The 21207-nt window shown below is 40.3% G+C and overlaps 1 protein-coding gene across 1 annotated transcript; it reads right to left on the bottom strand.

Annotated features, from left to right (window-relative positions):
- Window positions 1–703: 703 nt before the first annotated feature.
- On the bottom strand, window positions 704–20151 carry ubald1a (UBA-like domain containing 1a). Its single transcript, XM_038274110.1, has 3 exons — window positions 19839–20151; window positions 19243–19302; window positions 704–2939 (listed from the first exon to the last, which is right to left on the bottom strand). Exons 1-3 carry the CDS (start codon window positions 19944–19946, stop codon window positions 2619–2621), a joined length of 489 nt encoding a protein of 162 aa, XP_038130038.1. The 5' UTR covers window positions 19947–20151; the 3' UTR covers window positions 704–2618.
- Between the last annotated feature and the right edge of the window lie 1056 nt (window positions 20152–21207).

The raw sequence follows: 21207 nt of genomic DNA, 5'->3' as shown, positions 1-21207 counted from the left end.
CTCATCTGGTTCCTCCTCAGGTAACAAGATATGCGGGTCGTCTATCCATCCGTGAGGCTGCAGGTCGTCACTTCATCGTCATTTTGAATGTTTCTGCTGCAGGGTTATAAGAAAGGCCTTGTTCTGATGGAGCTTCCTGTGTGGATTCCAGAAATACTGAGAGCTGACTAAAACACACCTGCAGTTTGGGTCTCCAACCTTCACTGGTGTAATGATGAGGTGGGAGATGGTTTCATTCAAACACTGACAGAAAAGCTCCTGCAGTAGCAAAATTTATTCTAAAACTTTGGTGGTGATGATCATAGGTCTTCTTTACTGCCTCCACAAACCCGGTCACCCGCTTCTCTGGACCAACCCGTGTTTAAGGTTCCTCTGATCCTCGCCCAGTGGTTCTGTGGTGCAGCTGAACCTGCTGCCAACGTGTTGAAACTTGCATTAGAAGCAGCTGAAAGACTGGCACGCACAATCAGGCGGAGCGATCCAGTTTCTTTCCTCATGGGAGGAGTCAGGAGGGGAGATAAGGACACAGAACTCTGTGAACCCGTTCTCCTGACTCCATACGGACTTATCTAACAAACAACTTTAATTAATAAAAAAAAAAACAGGAACTCTTGGATAAAGCTGTTTTTTTCCCTCACAGGAAACAAAACAGTTGAAGGGTTGGGTTCGGCCCATTGTTCACACTCCATTAAACCATCCTAAAGAGGTTGACATACAATATTTATTTAGGTTCACAAAAATGATAAGTTATTTATCAGGTAGTCCACAAATATTGTGGGAATGGTCTCATACAGTCATACAAGGGGGGGAAAACATAGATGAGAAACCATTAGGAACAGGCCCACCCACAAACTCTCTGATTGAACCAAATAAAGAACCAAGCTTTGGGAAAATGGCTGCTTTCAAACATTAGCTTAGTCTAAATTAACAAACACAACGTTGGTTATTCCTCATCCACATGTCCAGGATTTATGTTCCTTCTATAAAAAAACAAAACAAAAAAAAAAAACGTAAAAGAGAAATGACTCTAAGCTATTCAAAATGTCTTTTTAAAGTCTGTGATTAAAAATCAAAACTGAAGGGGGCTCCAACCTGTTTCAAAATATTGCAATTTTACGAGGGTTATCCCCAAACTGTCCGTCGGCAGCGTCAGCAGACCAACAACGTCGTATCCAGATAGTCGATGGTGTAGGACCTCCTCCACAGCGTGGCGTCTGAGAGAGGGGTCGTCATAAATGCTGTATCCCTGAAAGTAAGTCTGTAGTGTCCCCGGACGCACCACTGTCGGCGTCCGTCATCCGTCCTCCTCCCTAAAGGTGAATTTTGGTTTGATTTAGACATTTTTTTCTCTTTAAACAGCAAAAGAATCTGCTGCTGCTCTATTAACGTTGGGAATAACCCCTCCCCCCCACCCTCCAACAGAAACACGCCTCGAACCTCATGTACGCTTCCTACAAAAGATGTTACACGTTGTGAACACGTCATGCAAAAGTGGCATTTCAGTTTTTAAAAAAAATGGAGTAGTCTCATTTTTTAATCTCTAGTCATTTTAGCTGCGACTGATTCACTTTTACAAAACAAAGATCAACCCAAATCTCCGCCCGCTTTCAAAGCCTACTTCCTCAACCTTTTCGACAAACAAAAAACAAACAATATTATATGAAACAATGATTTCTAGCAGTAATCTCCAGAAAGCTCCTCCTGTAGTCCAGGTTTGAAACGGTGTCAGGAGAAGCTGCTGCAGTGAGGATCAGTTAGAAGAAACCAGAAGCAGCTGTCGCCTTTAAGAAAAAAATTAAAATCACGAAAACAGATCCGGCGTCGGCAACAGCTGGTTTAAGAAGAATCCCTGATTGGCTGAAAGAAGTCAGGTGACCACCAGGCGAGGTAAGAAGAGGCCCCACCATGTGACGACGGGGTTGACGGTTGTGGAGGCGTTTTTTTTTTCCTCTAAACCCAAAATTAGGAAGAGTGTGTTAACATTAAAATATAGCGCATTTATCCGTGAGTTCCATCTGATTACAAACCGCTCCCACGTGTCCTGCTCAAAAAGTCGGTGATGAAATCTGAATCTGAATTGAAAAAAAAAAAAAAAAACTAACAGCGTCGCTCTTCTTCTCCTCATGCAGCACACAGACGGTCGCAGAAACACAGAACACCAGTGGGTAGAAAAAATAGAAAGAAAAAAATTCACTGGCTGAAAAACAGAAAAAAAAACCCTCAAGTTTGCTGCCTTGAAAGTCCTTGAATGTCCTTGAACATTGTATAGAATCCTTGGGCATGACGTTACTGATTTTTTTATTTGTTTTTTGTTTTTTTTACTTCAATATTTCGATTCGCTTTTAGGAAAACTAACAAAGGTTTGCTCTCTTATTACTATGCGTGTGCGCATCTTTTTCCTTTATTTCTGTGTTGACGTTTGCATTGGTTTTTGTCTTCTTTATTGTCCAAAATCAGTTTTTTTCTTGGTTTGCGTAGATGTTTTTTTTCCACACTTCTTCCCATCTGAACCCATTTCTATCCTTTATTGCCTCCCACCCCAAAACCCCTTTCTCACCCCCCCTACAATAAAGAAGGTAAGAGGGGTGGGGGCTTTTGTTTCAGTCCAGTGCGGCCCTTCATCTCTCCGCCTCCATCGCTACACTAGCCTTCTGCTCGGCGCCCGCATGTGGGTTGACACCCATGGGCCAGGGGGGGCAGGGCTGCGTGGGGGGCTGCCCCTGAGCCCAGAGTCCCTGCTGAGGTTGCGGCACGTTAGGTACATTTGGTGAGAATCCCCAGCCGCCCGCCTGTGAGGGAGGAGGCGAGGTGGCCATGGAGGCGTTCATTGGGCTGCCGGCGCTGCTGTTGAAGCTTTCGGAGGCTTTCAGCCGGGAGAACATGGTCAACGCGTCGGGGAAGTTGGGGGGCGTCGCTGGTGTGTTGGCTGGGGTGCACATCTGAGGAAGAGGAGAGAAAACCAGATGTTACTTTTTTGAGTTTCACAGACCCAAAGAGAAATGGGATAGGTTCAACCTCGTCCCTTCCCAACCTGTTGCTGAACCTTGTTAGGAAAGCTGGAAAAATGTAAAGTAAGCCCAACTGTCCAATAAAAGATGTCATCAACATTCAAAGACAGGATTATTTTTAAAAAGGATGACACGACACAACTTTTCCATTTCCGATATGATACCGATATTGATCCGATACGATTTTAGAGTGAATCAGACCGGCTTCTATTACTTATTTTCTACCAAAACAGAGGGGAAAAAAGTATGAAAACAACTGACCTACATAAAATTAACCAATGATTTACAGAAAGTAAGCTAATCTATATAAACAGAAGGAAAATAAAGTTGTCTTCATCATAAAGTCAACAGAATCCCGCTAATAATTTTAGAACAGAGAATCTGAGCTTTAAGATTATTTCTGTTTTGATATTTATAGAAACTAAACCCTAAAAAAGGGCTTTTAAGCAAATCCAAACCTTAAACCTAATTAATGTGCAGCTATAATTAGAACAGGGGAAAAAATGACCCTCATTTTTTTGCACAACAGCCTGATCCTCCTTAAAAGGAGGCATTCGGTGTTGCTGGACTGAAGGGAAGCTGAGGGGAATCCCAGCCCCACACTAAAGAGGGTCCTGATTATGAAACACCATTTATATGCACTTCCTGTTTCAGATACAGAAAAAAAAATTCAAGTTGATTTAGCAGAGTAGATAAATGTGGTCAAACTATAACCTTAGATTGCCAAAATGAAAGCTAAAGCATACATGATTATTAGTATTAACCTTCTTTACATTGCTCCTTGTCTAGAGCTGCTCTTCTGCCGCACACAGAGCTAAAAACAATACCAGACCTGTGACCTTAAAGCCAGCAGGCTCTGTAAACTCGTTGCTCAGGAACGGTAAATCATCATCATCATAACCAACTCTGATCCTTGACCCGCTTCCTGTACAGGAAACAACAAGCTGCTTTATCCCAAAGAGAAGAAGAGACAGCGCCACCTTCATGGAGGAAGAAGAGGACAAGGCAGGTGTTAATGTGATGAAAAACATAAAATATTTTCTGAGTGACGAGTGATGAAAACAGCAGGGCCTTTAGGATTATTTGGAATCAAGCCTCCATACATTTAACTGTAGAAAATGTGTTATTGACCCCACCATGTTTCAGGGTAATTTGCAGCACTTTCAGGGGATTTCTGTGGAAAACTGGCTTCACTGCTTTACTAAGAGGTATCAGAGTAAAGGGGCTGCAGACAAATGTATGCAAAAGCTGCTTCCTTCTGCTTCTCCAACACCCTTGTGTTGATGAAATGTGATGTTGTGGTGGTAAGAAAAAAAAAAATGTAAGAACGGTTGAAGGGTAATGAAACCAGAAACACGAGACCATGAGAGGACAAAAAATCTGGAAAACAACATCCTCTTTTGCTGACAGCTAATCTACTGTTGGCTCGGCACCCAGGATACTGCAGACTCCCGATAGGCAGCCTTTAGGAAAACACAACAGAGAGTGGAGTACGCTGCCTCTGATTGGTGGAGGGGTGTAATCAAAGCACCTTACCCTCTAAAAGTGCTGCTATTTGCAGGTTATTCCTGCAGATCCGCAGCCTGGAGTCAGGTCAGACCCAGCTTCAGGTTCTGTTATGAAACAGGAAACGCTGGCTCATGTCTCTGGGGCCATTTCCTGCAGCATAGAGACACCCTGGAACGTAGAAGTGACCTCTATCTTCCTTCTTGCTCTTCAGCAATGCAGATGCCATTTAGATTCCTTCAACAACACAATGAGTTGATGATCTCTCCCTGAAAATTATACGTGAGCTCGTCTTGTGTCCGGCAAGAAATGTTGGGGCAGAAGTGCTGACATGGCCTTTTAGCTCATCTGCTAAGGGCCCTTGAATAAAGCATATACCAATGATTAATTGACCTGCATTAAGCTGGGTCCACCTGCGTAATTTGATGCTGCTTTCCTAAAACTAACCGTATACTATAAAACAGGAAAAAACAAAAAACAAACAAGTCCTCACATTCAATCGGCCTTTCGTACAGCAGCCGCTCCTTCACAGATATAATAACACGTCTGATGTTTACGTCTGAGCATATGAGCTCTGTCTGGCCAAAGGACCTTGAACAAAGTCAGAGTCATGTGGTATCGATCCACAGGGACGAAGATCTGCTTCATAAACACATCAACCGTCTCTCTAACAAGGATGTCTCCGTTTGGGTCGGACTGTTTATTAGCTGTGCTCAACCTTCAGCAGGCCGGCATCAAAACATACTGTACTTACATTAAATATTTATTGAGCACTGCAGTCCTGTCTTCTTTTCTGATAGAAGGGGAAGCGTCAAGCAGACTTTGTTTGGTCAGGGTTTACTAAAAGAGGAGGCGACAACCCTTTGATGTTCTGATTTAGGGCTGAACAAGATATCACACATTTATCTTTATTCCAATATGGCTCTATTATATGACTGTGTTGCAGAGCTGCAAGCCTTTTAAAAGGTAAACAAATGCTAAGGCGCTCAGATGACTAACAAACTACAAATATGTTCCAGTATTTGGTCATATTGTCATAATGAGTGACTGTAAGAAAACAAACAAAAATAGATAAACATCCCTCAGTGGGGGGAGAAAAAAAAAAAGTCAAATGTGTTAAATCTGAACTGAATCCCTTTGGTACTTGGTTATCCATTAAATGAGTTAAGATAAACAATTGTGTGTTTCTTAAAATTAAAACATTAATTTGTGATTTTAGTTAACTTTATGACCTGTTTAAAAAAGAGGTTCCTTTGCAGAATGAGAATAAGCTTAAAGTAGTTTTACTGCAGCTGACTTTGTCCAGATATTAGACTGCAGACAGTCTCTGATTGGGGGACAAACCTGCAGACCGGCCTTAGGAAGTGGGTCATCGTCATTTTTCTCCCTTTATAGAGTTTTAAGCAGCCAAAATAAGCAGCTGAATGTCAAACACCCTGCAGGCTGGAATTTCAAGGTGACCACTGCGTAGTGAAGGCCTACCTGTGTACAAACATACACTGAGAACGGTGTGTGCACACAAACACAAGCTGACGTAAAGCTGCCTTTGGTTGTTTAACAAGTCATTTGAATTATTTAGGAATAAAAAAAGGATTCAACCACAACCTGCACTAATTAACAATCTCCAGATTTGGTTTTATGACTGCCAATGTTAGAACTAAATGAGTTTTATCATTGTGATACAGTGAGGTCTTAAAAAATGACTAATAAAACAGAGCGAGTAGAGCGGCACAAAGGTCCAGTAAATTTGTTGAACACACAGATGGAGAGACGGGGGGGCTAGCAGACAGCCAGGAGCAGTTTGTGATCCAAACAGCCAACAGAGACCAGTTTCCATGGGGACGGTTGTTACAAGGAAGAAGCACAGATCTCCTGTCAGTGGGACAGGACCGGGTAGCTAACCGATCGTCTCCATCCTCCGGTTTGTTGACGCGGACCTTTTTGGTTCTGTTTGTCCACAAACATGGGTGACTCCTAGCACGATCAGTGCCATTCAGAACCATGGAGGTCTGAACAGCTGGGGGAGACATTTCTTTAAACAATCATCATAATATTTGACTTAGTGCAGTTGGTCTGAGGATGTCACGAGCTGACAGAACTTCCTCTGCTTTTAATCTAACATCCATTCAGACGGATCTGAACCGCTAATAAATACATCCTGAGTATAGGAGCCATTGTGAAAGAATTGTTTGAGGCAATCAGAACATTTCTGAAAGAAAAACCTAAACAGTTTCTCTTCAGATCAGATCCATGAAGTCCCACCACAGTTTTTTTCTCCCCCCTCTCTTCCTCTCACTTCCCTCTTCCTGTCTGCCTCAGCGCCTCCCATCTGTCTGCAACTTCACACACTGCAAATCAGCTCCTGCTAGCAAACTGTGCTGAAAGGTCCGTGAGACGTGAGGTCTGGGGTCTGGAGGACACCGAAGCCTCTGAACGCCGTCCTCCTCATGTCTGAACTTTATAACACTTGAAACATGACACCAACAAAAATATATCCAAGTCATTTTTTAGACAATGGAAATTGCATCAGACTGTCTTTTGTTAATGAAATCTGGCTACTTCTTTGCTCACAGTGTTGAAACTCGGCAATCCCCACCTCTAGGAGAGTTTATTCAGTGTTCTTAGTCTGCCTCTGAGTCATCCAACAAAGTAACGAGAAGAAAAAGCACTCGACCTTAGCTCAACTGTTCTAAAGCAGCTGAACGACCGTAAAAAAAAAAAAGACCTTTAAAGGGCAGTTTGAGGGTCTAAGACGACAGCTGGGGAATTCAACATGTAGTCTCACATGATCAGGCGCTCCAAAGCAGAACCGAGATCTCTTAAGGTCCAGTCTATGCAAGAATTTGTTCAGGTCACAACAAATTAATTAGTAACCACTTAGTAAAGACAAACAAAACTTACCAAACTAGAACCCAAAGCTGTGCAAAACACCTACATCGCTAATACACACATCACTCCATTACATCACCAAACAAATATTTTCAGTTCCTGTAATTTCATGTTAAATGTTTTTTTCAGTATGTTAAAAGCTTGTTGGGGCCTGCAGATAAATCCACAGTAACATGTGTGCCTCTCTAATACCAGCTTCATCCCTTAGTAAAGCAATGAAACTCCTCTGAGGAGCTAAAGTGCCACATCCAAACTGGATGATCGATTTCATTACTATCCATTAAAAATAAGAAATTAGCTGTCAGAGTTGGATCACATGATGAACACAACTAATTTTTAGTAAAAGATGACAAAGCTTGTGTCAAAACTCTCCAACAAACACTCGCTAGCTCAGCCCACTTCAAGATAAAACCCAGACTTCTTCACTGCTTGTAAATCTGTATGATTTGCAAAACAAATAATCTGTTGATATTTTCTCAATTAAAAATCAGATAGTAAAAGGTTCTTTAAAGAAAACTAAATCAATTACATTTTTTTTTTTTTTTTTTACAATTTTTACATAACTACATGTCTAAGTCTGTTAGCTAAAGGCATGTTTTACAGTCCCTATACTCCAGTTAAAGATTAATCCGTTACTAATCAGTTGATGGTTTTTTTCAGCAATTGATTACTCACAACGATTAATCCAACTGAGAGTTTTCGCCCTAGTGAAAATATAAACAAATATCCCAGAGTTCAAATTTCAAAATGACAAATCAGAAATGAGCGATCAACCGGGGAACAACCGCCTCTTTAAGTTTTGTAAAATATGAGAAACTGAAACAAAAGCCATCATCAATGAGTCATTTCAAAACAAAGAGAAAACATGCGAGTAAGGTTAGCTTTTCCGTTCTCCACACCGAAGTGTTTTTTTGAGGACCGTAGCTGTATCGAGTTGTTTCACAGAAAAAAGAAAAACAAAACACTGATATGGCTGTATGTGTATTAGCTGAATCATAGTGGTGCAACTTTCTAAAACCTTTTTACAGTGTTAAGTTGATAAGGCTGTAAATGTCGACAGAACATTTATTTTTCTTTATGTGTTTGGTTTGCAAACAATAAAAAAAAGAAGAGAAACAAAGTCCACTCTTTACCCATTAAAAGAATACTCTAGTTTTCTCAGACTAGACATTAACAAACAAGAGGCTCTGTAAATGCAGGGTGGATCAATTAATATTAGAAAGTTCTATTTCAATATATAAAATGTTTTGTTAGAGGATCTAGACAGAAATGTTGGCTGCAGCTTCCAGTATCTGCTGGCTGATCATTTACCAACACTATGCTGTAACCTTTTTTTTGTTCTCTTGTAAAGACATGAACGGATGGAAAAAGGTGTCTCAAAGGGGTGGATCTCATCAAAATAAATACGATGGGATCAAATAAAGATTAAGGAGGGGATTTCAAACACAAAGCTAACAGAGGCAAAAAAGAGAGGAGAAACCCAGAAGTGCTGAGTGTGACGGTTGGTGCATTAACAGTACATGATTGTTCCTGCCTGTTAAATGTTTAAATAGGGAGTGTTCTCTCAGCATGTTTGTGACCAACTGCAGTGTTCTGTCCCAGAGAGGCGGCTCTGCTTTGAGATTTAAAAGGAAACATCAAATTTACCTGCAAAATGTCATACCAAAGCAGAAAAAATTTGTACTTGTAAGTGATGTAACACTTATTGAATTTTCAAAATAAGGGTTATATAACATATATATTTAAAAAAGGATTTCAAAACATTGTTAGATTAAGCAAAAATCAAAGTCTGCTAACAACAGATGAGGACATTTAGAAGGAATACCATTTACATTCCTGATAAGACAAAATAAACAGAGGCCAGTTGCTGAACATGTAGTTCCTCCTCTGCTTAAGTTGAAAATATTTTCATAAAAACCTGGCGCCAGGCTTTCAGGTTTTTTTTACTGCATAATGATAATCATTTCTAAACAACCCTGTTAGCTTAAACCAGAAAAGTCAGTTTACTTTCACACGTCTCACAACCAAACAGAAACAATCAGGCCTGTGACGCTGAAGGAGCTGCTTATCACATACAGACACAATAACGTGTGCACAAGCCCTGCTTTACCCTGTATGGGAGCTATTTAGCATGTAGCAGTAGCATGACACAATGGATCAGTAGCTAACCGTGGCTTTTTAATGTGCTACGACCCAACAGAAAGATAAAAAAACTACAGAGATGAACAGGAAGCCAAATAAGCCCAATTATTTACTCGTTGCTGAATTACGAAGTTCAGCTTGTCGTGTGCAACAGCCTGATACAGAACCAGGTAGGCTAAAGGTCATGATGAAATGACAACACGCAGGGAACGTCTGCCAACAGATATCTTTAAGGAGTGTTTACACATGGTGCAGAGAGAAAGAGCCGTTTCTACTTTCACTTCTCAAACTTCCAGTTTCACGTTGACATTAACAAAAAAAAAAAACTGTTTTATTTTTTTAAAGAAGTTTTTCTTTGATTGTAGATAAGGTAACACATTAAAAATAGAGACGCACAAAGAAATCAGCTGAAACCCAGTTTAAACTACAAATGTGTTAAATCTGTTTTAACAATGGTGAACCCATCTAGAAAAGTGCCTTAGTTGTAAATTAGTGATAAGACTCGAAGTTAGCAATAATCGGTATCAGACAGGGGGGTTAAAAATCTAATCAGAAGCTTTTTAAAAGAAACTGTTTTAATGGAGGCATTCCTGCCGTTTATTCAAGCTGCCACTTAAAGAAGTAGTCTGTAATTTTTCTTGAGATTTTGAAATCAAGCAGCTTTAGCTCCAATCATGCACTCCCATTCCCCTATTGAAGGGACTAAAAGCCATTTCACCAATACACAGCTGTTCGCTCAGAGCTAGAGGTGTGAACATAAAGCATAACTGTGTTAAAGGTATAGTGAAGGATGTTCTTTTTCTGGGTGAATTGTCAAAATAAGTTGTCCTAACTGTCAACTATTCTGGTTATACGTTTACATAAGACCATCCTATGTGCTCGTCCCGATTTTCACTTACCGGTGGTGAGTCTGACATAATGGAAAAATTGCAAATCTTCTTTGGGAAAGTAAGTTTGTATGAGTGATGGAAACAGCAACTTTTAAACAGCGTGCACGAGGAGAAATGGGCTTGTACACATTTAATAGGCGCTCCCACTCGGGGGCGGGTACAGGGTTGTGCATGTGCATTTTAATTTTAAGTTGAGAAGGCAGGTCTTTTTTTTTATTTGTGAAAATCATGCCCTCCCTCTAAAACCTACTGCACATACACATCATTTATGGCCATAAGGACCATTAAAACCCCTCCACCCACAGATTTCTTTAATATCTGATAAAGTTAGAAGAGACATATCGGTGAATTTAAAGGATTATTTTAAACCTAAATTAATAATTTGAGCCCAACCATACTTTTTCTAGGATATATATGTGGAGGCTGATGCTTAAAAATCAGCAAAGCCGACGACGCTGAGGTTAAATGTCTAAAATATTTAGTCTTAGCTATAAAATATCAGCAAACGGCTGCATAAGCAATACCTAGTGAATAATTTCTCTAACATACAATGTGGCATCACCTCAGGAAGGACTGAAAATCTTACTGAATGACATTCTTATAACTTCTTATGTTACAAGAGAACACTCAGCAGAAGGCTCAAATTTCTGTCGGGCAGTCAAACTTTGGCTGCATCTTTCTTCTCTATTTCTATCTGTATTAATCCTAATTCATGTTCAAGTATATACAACTTTAAACTAAAAAGGGGGCGGATCCATCATGACTTTTGATGAGGTAAGGACAGCAGGACTGACTATGAATGAGACAGAAAACGCTGACTTGAGCCTTAATAAACACAATCCGGACGAACACACCGACAAGCCTTCATGGAACACACACTTGCTGCTTGTGTTTCCTCCTCTGAATGTGTGTGTCTAACTCCAAGAATCAGCGTGAAACCCAATCGGACTCCTTGACTCATAAACACATCTGGTCTATGCAGCCATCCCACATGGAGTCTTGTTCCCTGAAGCGCTTCAGCCAAAGTTTCTCTGGCTGCCTGCATGTGTGTGTGTGTGTGTGTCAGTGCAGTCTCCTTGGTGTGCGGTTAGAGTTCTGGGAAGCCTTGCTCCTGGAAACATGCAGAGCAACATGCTGGAACATGCAGGGAGCGCAGGCCAAGCCCCTTCAGATGTGGTTGAATGCCTGGCATGGCTGTATGACACATGGGTACAAACACACACTCACAGCTGCATGCACGGCCATTTACAACATCAACAGATCCAGACATGATTTAGTCAGAAATCTTTGACGTTTACAAACAGAAGAGAAAGATAATCAGAAACGTCTGTAGGATAGATCGGAGCAGAGGTGATCACATTTCTCCTGTAGCTGAGGAAACACACTAATGTGTCTCCTAGCTAAAAAAAGAAAAAAAGCAGCAAAATGGAATAAAAGATTAAGATGTAAGACAGAAATGGAAGCAGACACTTGTCTGTGTCATCATGTTGGGATTTATGAAGGTAATTATAGCCCTGCTCTGCTGCTTCAACAGACATTTCTCATGGAGATGAGAAAAGTCAGGATTTCTAGAAATCCTTTTGACGAAGCCACGCCTGGACACCCAAACCCACTGTTTGCAGTAACCAAAAACACCTCCCTAAACAGAGACGCATTAAAGCTGCACAGACTGAACCGTCCTCCTTCTCTCCTCCTGCCTTTCACCTCCTTTTATCACCACCCAGCAGCAGCGGTCCCCTGTACTTTGCTTCAAACAGACTCTGCCCGAGCGGTCAGAGCCGGACAGCGGCCCTAACTTTAGGTTTAACCAGGATCTTTTCTTTCAATGAACAGTTTTTGTGCAGAAACTATAAACTAATTTAAGCCCAACTTCTTTATATTTCTGTGGAGAAATTATAATACTGTATAACAAAGTGTCACAATACCTCAAAATATAATGGCGTGGAAGAAGTTGAGCCTTGTCTTAGCTTTGTAGAAATGGTTTTCCAGCCAAAACTCTACAGATTTTGTCTAAAAGCAGCTGCTCTGACAAAAACAACACACATGAAAAGGAAGCTTTGTGGTTTGTTTTGCGTTCCTCTCGGCTTAGTCACATGATAGAGTAACATGTTCCCAGACGGCAGTCGAAGTCATCCAGCTGAACTACTTCCTGCTCTGAGGTCACAGGAAGATTCATCCAGTTTAAATTACATGGAGAAAAGTCTTAACATGGAAACGCTGCCATCAAAGTCCAGGACTTTGCTGAACAAGTTTGATCAGCACAGATTGAAAATAGCTAAAGTTTCCAAGAAAAGCTAAATTTACAGCATGGGCTTTAATAATGTGTATCTTTGTATATGTACAGTTGCTCCATCCTGTCTTTGTGTTTAGATGATGAATTGAACAAATCTCTAGAAGCTTGGATGGTGGTTTTAAGAACCAACTTTTTCTTTAATCTGAACCAGAACTTCCTCCCTGGCCAGTCTGCTGGGTTCCTCGCTCCTCAGGGTGCTGGCTGTTCTGTAACGTGCTAAAGAGCCTCTGAAGCAAGAAAAAACACAGCTGCAGTTAGACTGCATAACAATCCATTGAAAATGGGATTGGTTTTCCGTCTAGAACAAACTCAACGACATGCCTACAACCAATCGCTGCTTAAAAAGGAGCCCCTATTAAATCATACTGTGGATTGACAATGGAGGCTGGCAAATTTTTTTTTTTGAAAAAAGGAAAAAAGATTTCCCTCTGGGAAACCTTTTCAAATCCTCCCAGCAGTAGAAACTGCAAATCGACTGATACAGTTTTTTTTTAGGCTGAATATTTTGACACCAGTCAAACTGATTATTATGTGCTGCTGATTTTTTTTTACAGTTTTATTCTTATATTGAGGAACGCAAGAAAAAATAAATTAAAACAAAACCCTAAATTCAACCGGAAGATGTATCACTCAACGAAATCACTTTTGATTTTCCTTTTACTTCACAATGTTCTTCTCTGCGTTGAATTCTCATGGTAGAACAAATACAAGGAAGAGTGCTTAAAACATCATGTTAAAAGACTTAAAAGGTGTATGAATACTTCTTCTTCATGCATATGAGTCAGGAAAACCACAAGCAGCGGGAAGAAAACAGAAGGGCTAAAGAGAGAGCTTGGCCTTCTATCGCTAAGGAGTGTATTTTGGATGGGAGGGAGCGTCACATCCTGTAGGAATGTGTTGTGGCTGCGGCGTTGGTATGGGCAACGCGCGTGTCTGTGTGTGTGTGTGTTTGGTAAATAAACCTGGGAGTTGACAGGGTGGGGCTGCAGAAAACACAGAGGAGGTTGGATTGTGATTATGGCCTGAGTGTCTATCATGGGAAACCGATTCAAGCTACATCACACAAACACACAACGATCAATCTGCCGAACGCAGCCTGGAGGTTTATCTCCTCCATCCAAATGTGGCGTTAAGACCAACTGAAAACGATATCTGCAGAGAAAAGGCTGACTTTAGCCTCAGACTGAAAATTAGCTCCAGTTTTAAACAAGACTGGATGAGTGAGGCCACTGCCTCTAATATTTTACTATAGCTCCAAGTCAGGAAGGTTATTTGTCATCTATGATGAGGATGAAGACTAGAGCCTGTTCCTATAATCATGCATTAACCAGTGATTGTGTTCAGATGGAAGAGGCTAAAAACAACAGCACTTCTGATGCCAAATATAGACCTAAAAAGGCAGCCAGGCTCACCGAGTCTCTTTGGTCTCCAAAAAACAAAAGCAGAGAGTGGCTCTCTGAACAGCGACTACAAACCAACTGACCTACATGACATCGAAACCTGCCATGATGCCAAAAACTGCCAGGGGCCCCTGGGTACAGGGCCCAGGCTTCCAGCCAAAAACAGCAAATCCCAAGGATGAGTTCAGTTTGTTGTGACACTAAACACTGATGCAACAGCCATTTACAGCCGCAATATTGCTTCATGTTTAGACGGCCTGGGGGAAGGGAGAGATAGAGGGTGAGAGAGATAGAGTGTTATGGGTAAGAGCAAAGTAGATTAGTTCTGTATAGTGAAGCACGGCGAGGTCCGGTAAGCTGCAGAGGGGCTGCAGCACGGCTCGGACTCATTAAACGCCCACACTGCATGAGCTTGGAATGCAGGTTGGTAGAGAAATAAACAAACATTCAGGCGTACACAGAACAACAGAAGGAATGTGATTGTAGTTATGCAAGATTGCATCAATAGCAACACGTAGATGTTCTGCATTCTGACTCATTATCAGAGCTTGGCTGATAACTCGGCCTGATCTGGTGTTCGGAGCCATGGAGCTCCAAATAGAAGCTCCAAATTAAAGTGAGGCGTATCAGGAGCTGCAAGGAAGCCCCCCCACTTCGACTTACTGCTGAGGTGATGAGGGAGGTACTGCCTGCTGGTTAAGACTAATGGGACAGTTCTCTGCTCTGGTGTCAGGAGATACATTATCCAAACATATCATTTTATGTTTTAGTCACTATTTGATGTTAGATTTTCCACACCTGCTCTTAAACTGTATGCCTTACAGTTTAAGAGCAGGTATTTACTGGTATTTTTGGCTTGGGTTGAGGAAATCAGCGGTTCTGTTGTATCCACACCACACACCCTGTCGTTAGAGATTAATTATTCAATCAAACACTGAATGGAACTGGTTCTTGATCAGCAGGCCAACTCCTGGAAAGTCTGCCGATATGTTTGGTATAAACATCAACCAACAACGTTCACTCTGATTCACTTTGTTTGGGTTTAGCGATAACCAGATAAAGGTTTGAGGATGGGTGCTTTGATAAAAAAAGTGATAATACTATAGTTTATTTCCTCTGTTTGATTTAAATCCTGACTTCTGCATATAAACATACATTGAAAATAGGAATTTAATTAAAGAATTTAGTTCTCAGAAGTAGCGGTGTCCCAATCCAACATTAATATAGATATCAGTCCAATATTAGCCAAAAAACAAAGTAATAAAAGCCTATACCATTCATACTAATGTTGTATGGGGGGATTTATTGGTTTCAGACAATTCTCAAAGATACAATATCAGTATCTTATCGGAAATAAAAAAAAGTTGCATCGGGACACCCTTTCAAAATACAAACCTTTACATTATTTGCATATTGTTTATATTTTTAGTCTTAAACCAAAACAATAACAGAATAAAAAAAATCCCTTTTTGTTTTAAGAAATACTGTTCAGAAACACTGAATAAGTGACCAAACACAGTAAGGCAACCCAGCCCACTATGACTTTCCTGCAAGCTACAATATACATCTAACCTTGTCCCCGTTTTCAATGCTGCAGTTGCAAGCTTATTGGCTGTAACATTTGGCAAGGTTTTAAATAAATTTAAGCCAGAATATTATTCATATTTAGCTTTGAAGTCCTTTATTTTAACAGAGAAATTAATTCTGCCTTGAATATTGAGGTTTTGGGAGTAGCACAGCCAGAGAGCTGATGGGAACCTATAAGAAAAGCTAACCATTAGGGTGGTGGTGAGGAGGTGGCCACTTTTGAGTAGAACATAAGATTTATTTTAAATTAGACATTTTACTATCTTTAGAGAGATGGCTGCAAAAACTAACCACTAATGTTTGGAGACGTGTGGAATGGAGAGTCCCTATTCCTGGTGCAGACTGCTGATTTCCATACTGGTGGGAGCGACAAACTCACACAAACCAGGAACTACAGGATTTAACACAATCTATGTCTTCAGGATAATATGCTACACTTAAAGGTATAGTTGAGGATCTTCTTTTTTTTTTCCAGGTTGATCCTCTAAATAATTGGTCCTCCTAATTGTCAATCATTCTGGTGATATGTTTACATAAGGCCATCCTACATGCTCGTCCCCATTTTCACTTACCGGTGGTGAGTCTGACATAGTGGAAAAATTGCAAACATTCTTTTGGAAAGTAAGCCTGTCTGATCGATGCAAACAGCAACTTTTAAACAGAGAGTGCATGAGGAGAAATGGTCTCATGCATGCCATTGCACGTGTTTCAAAAACTCAGAAAAACCCTCTACTATACCTTTAAATTGCATATACCGGTACACTGCTTCCTAATTTGAAGTGGCTCTGTTTGCCTAAGCTGCCTGAACATACAGAGAATAATAGTTAAATATGAGCCTGATAATTACAGAGGCAAACAAAATCTGATGCACTGCAGATAGAAGCTGCTGTGAAAAGACTGAATAATGCTCATGTTTCATAACCTTCATCGGCCGTGTGTTTGCTTAATCTCTGCGTTACTCAAGCCCAGGTGAGTCTCGCAGGACGGCTCTCGTACTGTATGTCCTGCTGTATCATGTGACAGCTCTCCGTTTTTATCCTCTCAAGAAACTCGAGAGATTCTCTGTTTTTTTCCCCCAACAGATTTTCTCAACTTGTGATGAGAAAGATATTCATTTATTCAATTGAAATAAAAAGGACTCCCTATGCAATAGAAACTGGTTTGTACTTTGTTTCATTTGCTCCTTTTAATCCTAAAAAACTGAAGTAGGCTGAAAAATACGTGCTTATCAAACAAAAAATATAATGTTTTTTGTTTTTTTTTTTTAAGTTTTCAGCCTATTTTATGTTTTTCTCCATTTGTAATGTTTTGCCTCAGGAGAAAACAGCATGTACTATGCAGGAATGGGTCAGTTGCTCTGTTAAAGCGAAAAGCCACTCACTGAATGAACACAGAAAGACACACAAGGGGCCTTAAATAGCTAAATCCTGTGAATCTTAGTTGTGTTTTTCAGATGCTCGACAGATAAAAGCTCTCTGAGCCTCTCTTATCGGAGCAATTCACCGTAGATAATGAAAGAGACAACAGCTTTGCTTTGTGACCAGACATGCAGTGATAGCTGCACATCCGGCCTACTAAAGTGACAAATGCAGTAATGTTTGCTGGAATTCAATAGTCTGGTTTGTTCTATAAAGTTGCTGGTGATTTAACACTGCCTTATAAAAGGGGAGCAATAAGACCCCCTTTTTACGAGTTACAAGCTAAACGTTTGATAAAACCCAAAAGTACAGAGAACTGAATAAGTCAGAGCTGAACAACAGCAGTTTGACTCTCCAGGAACTCACCCAGGGAGATTTAAGCACTGAGCTTTAGATCTTCACAGATCTATCAAAAACCTCTGGGTGGTCCTTCCAATGAGAGGCCGACTGAATGCCTGCACATAAAAACAGAGCTATACCAGCTGCAACCTAGAAATCCAACCAGGCAGAAAAACACACTGCAAGTTAGAATTCAATGATTGGAATCCAGTTCAAGTTCTAACATCCTATAATCTGTTAGCTTGGTGAAATTATTTAGGGTTTTCCTTAACGGGTTTTCCCCCCCATCTTTTACACTGACGCTTACAGCAGAAGATGGTCCACTGCCACTCTCTGTATGTCCGATTAAACGTACTCAGAGCAGAGAGCCAAACAGAGCTGGACGCCACGGTAACACCTTGCCCCCCTACACGGACACCATTCACATAACAGGTGTTCACTAACATATAAAGGCTAGGCTAGGTTTGAATACATTTATTGGGACATAAATGAGGAAGCTGCATGTTCTGGTGAAGCATCGTATAAAACACTTTTGCTTTCTTAAAACCAAATTGGTAAAGGCGGGGTGTAAAAACTTCCACTGTAACAAAAAAAAACAGTTCATAAATAGAAGAAATAAATACATAAATTTATTTTTTTTTTTATTTAAACATGAATTCCTGTCTTTATGTTTGTGAAACAGGGGGTTTAGTGGAAATCTTATGACTGAATAAAAGCTTCTTATTGTTTTTTTTTTGTTTTGTTTTTTTACTTTTTAATGTCAAAACATCACAGCTTGAGCAAAACTTTGTATTTGAGAAAGTAAAATGTGTCATCGTGCCACAGGCTAGTCCTGTTACTGCTGTCTTTGGACTTACGAAGGATCAAGAAACCAAATTACAAAATAAAAAATAATCCTTCCTTACAAAATTTTTTTCCTAAACCTTAAAACAGTTTGGAACCTGATAACAAAGGTTTTTCCTCTGCCTCAAAAGCAAAATCTTAAATCTCACATACACATTATTCTTATTAACAGTATGGCGACTCATCTTAAAAAGCTCAATTCTAATCACCAATGCTAAGAAATACACAAATACAATATTTTTTTTCCTAATCTGCAAAAAAGGCTCCAAATAAAAATCCAAAAAACACAATAACAAAAACAAAAATGAGGCCTGATATGGCCTACTAAATTGGGAAGATATAAATAATTAATGCTGAAAAGAATGAAACTGAAATTTTCTACCGTATTTAGTTTGTGAACTTGTTCAATTAGCATTTAATCAGCCAAGCTTTTCCAAATTAGCCTTTATTTAAAAATAAAAACACCTTTCAATACAGAGAGAATCAACACAAAAGGCTTAACAGAAGCATTTTTGTATATCCTATAGAGAGATTTTTATGCAAGTAACTGCGTTTTGCATTCCGTATATTTTGATTCTATTAACGTAATTGAGGTTGGAGAAAAATAATCCTTCACTGTTGACACCTCTGAATGTACACAGTGTCTCTCCCTCCCTCTGTGTGTGCAGTGTGGCTGCTGCTGGAGCTGCATGCCTGGCTCTGTGTTTATTTCTGGAAGCTCACAACATGGCGGACATGTGCTTTGTTATTGTTAGTACAACATCGTCTCCTTCCTCCTCTATGGTTTCTATCGCACCATAACAACAGACTAAAGCACAGGACAGCCCATCTCAATGAGAAAAATAGGTTGGAACGATTTGATGAACACAAACAAAGAGAGTAAAATCCTTTTTTTTCCTCCGTTTTTCTTTTCCTATCTTCACTCACCATTTGATGATGATGGCCATATGGAATATTTGTTTCTTGAAAAAAGGCACTGAGGGCAGTCTAAAAGAAAGAAAAGACAACAGCACAGCAGTTTATATGCGTTAATTTTCTTTTTTTGGACGTCGCTTGGCAGAGTGTAAATAAGTCAATTATCCTAAACTGGTAAAAAAAAAAAAAAATGGTTAATACAAAGCATCAGAGTTCTCATTTGTAGGCCAGTCTGTACAGCATTATTGCATAATAGTACCCTGGCTTCGCCTGTGAGCTGCTGTCATGTGTCGGATTACAGTATTTAATCTCGGGTAAAGTCTAATTGGATGTGCCTTAACCTTGTGTGTTATATTATTGTTCTGTATATTGGTTTCCTTTTCCTAAACGAAGCAACGATGAAATGAGCCGTCCCTGTTAAATTTGCTGAAGGAAAGAAAAAAAGAAGAGTCGCTTTTTGTTTAAGTACAAAATGTTTTTTTTTTTCAGGTGTAGACAGTGGCAGGCAGGGCAGCCGTTAGGAAACTAGCATAAACATTAGCTTAGCGCGTGATGCTAACTCAGCTTTTTTATTATTTTCTTTTCCTCTCTTTTTTTCGTCTTTTTACCTCAAACTGCCAATGTGCCGCTTGCAGGAGCTGTTTCGCTTGGTCTGCCGCACAACCCGCCGTCAGGACGAACTGGTTAATCATGACTTGGTGTTTGAGTTCATCCATTTTTCCACCGATGCGCGTCCGTTTCCTGCTTAAAAAACTCGCCGCAGCTGGCTTCTGAGGCAGACTTTCCGTCGTTCTGGGCTTATTTCTCCTCTATCTTCTCTCTTTTGTTGTGTTCCGTCTCACTCTACCTCACTCATCCACCATTACAGCCGGTTGAGCAAACACAAATATTTACTGTAGGAGCGGTAGAGGAAGGAACGGCGCTTGATTGACAGATCGAGCCAGCCAATCAAGTAGGAGCATCCGCTCTAGGGAATTGTAGGCGCTTCTGTTTTAAACAGATTGCTGTGGGGTAAAAGTTCACGCCTAAACACAAACTAAAATAGCTTAGTTATAAGACTAAGATTACTTAACATCATTAAACGTATAGGGGTCACAAACCACCTCGAAAGGTACCCGCTCCGAATGGATATGCGTTTGTTTTGGACTACAAATCCCGTGACCGTGCGCTTTGTTTGTAGAAGACCCAGAGGGTTGACTTTTGTGAATGACGGCCTTTCTCATCCAATTCCCACGCGCGCTGTGGCACTCGCTTGCCAAATATGGTAAACAAGTCCACCATCACCAATAACATGGGCCAGAGTTAAATTAAGTACATCCAAAGTGGTGATGGCAGCGTCGTGCCAGCTACTCTTTGCGTGGATCCCTTGAAAACTGCAGTGCGCACACATGTCAGTGCGGTCTGCTTCGGGGCTTCAACCGCACACATCCGCAGTTCTTCTTTTTGTGTTTCCGCTCATATCTAACGGGTTTGATGGGAGGGACATTGTTTGATTTAGTGAAATATCACAATAAACAAAAACAATAAACAAAAAAAAAATAAAAAAAAAATGCAGTTGGTAAACATACATATCCTTTTTTTTCTTAAGAAATGGGTTTTAGATTTTTTTTTTGTTGCGTTTCATCTGTCTAAAACTAACTTAATGACTCAAAGATGTGAGGTTATATAATCCTATATTGGTTCTTTATTATAGAAATACAGATGGTGGGAGACAGGAAATACTTCCGCTTATTAACGACATTTTCTTGTAAAGGATGTGTTTACCACACTAAAAAAAGAAAATTCTTCAACGTGTGCCGCTTAGGATTGTGGGTAAGCGTAAATTGTAAACATTGTAGTTTCTAGCTTTCTAGTGCATGGCCGGCGGGTGGAAATACAGATGGGAAGCAGTGACACCTGCTGGTGATTCAAGGGATAGCATTGTTGGAGAAAAAACATGGTGCAAAAAAAATGGTCAGTTTTTATGGTCAGTTTGAT

The sequence above is a fragment of the Cyprinodon tularosa genome, unplaced genomic scaffold, assembly GCF_016077235.1.
Source record: "Cyprinodon tularosa strain WSP-4 unplaced genomic scaffold, ASM1607723v1 ctg90, whole genome shotgun sequence".
In the NCBI taxonomy this organism is placed as follows: domain Eukaryota; kingdom Metazoa; phylum Chordata; class Actinopteri; order Cyprinodontiformes; family Cyprinodontidae; genus Cyprinodon; species Cyprinodon tularosa.
This window is presented reverse-complemented; position numbering and strand designations above follow the sequence as displayed.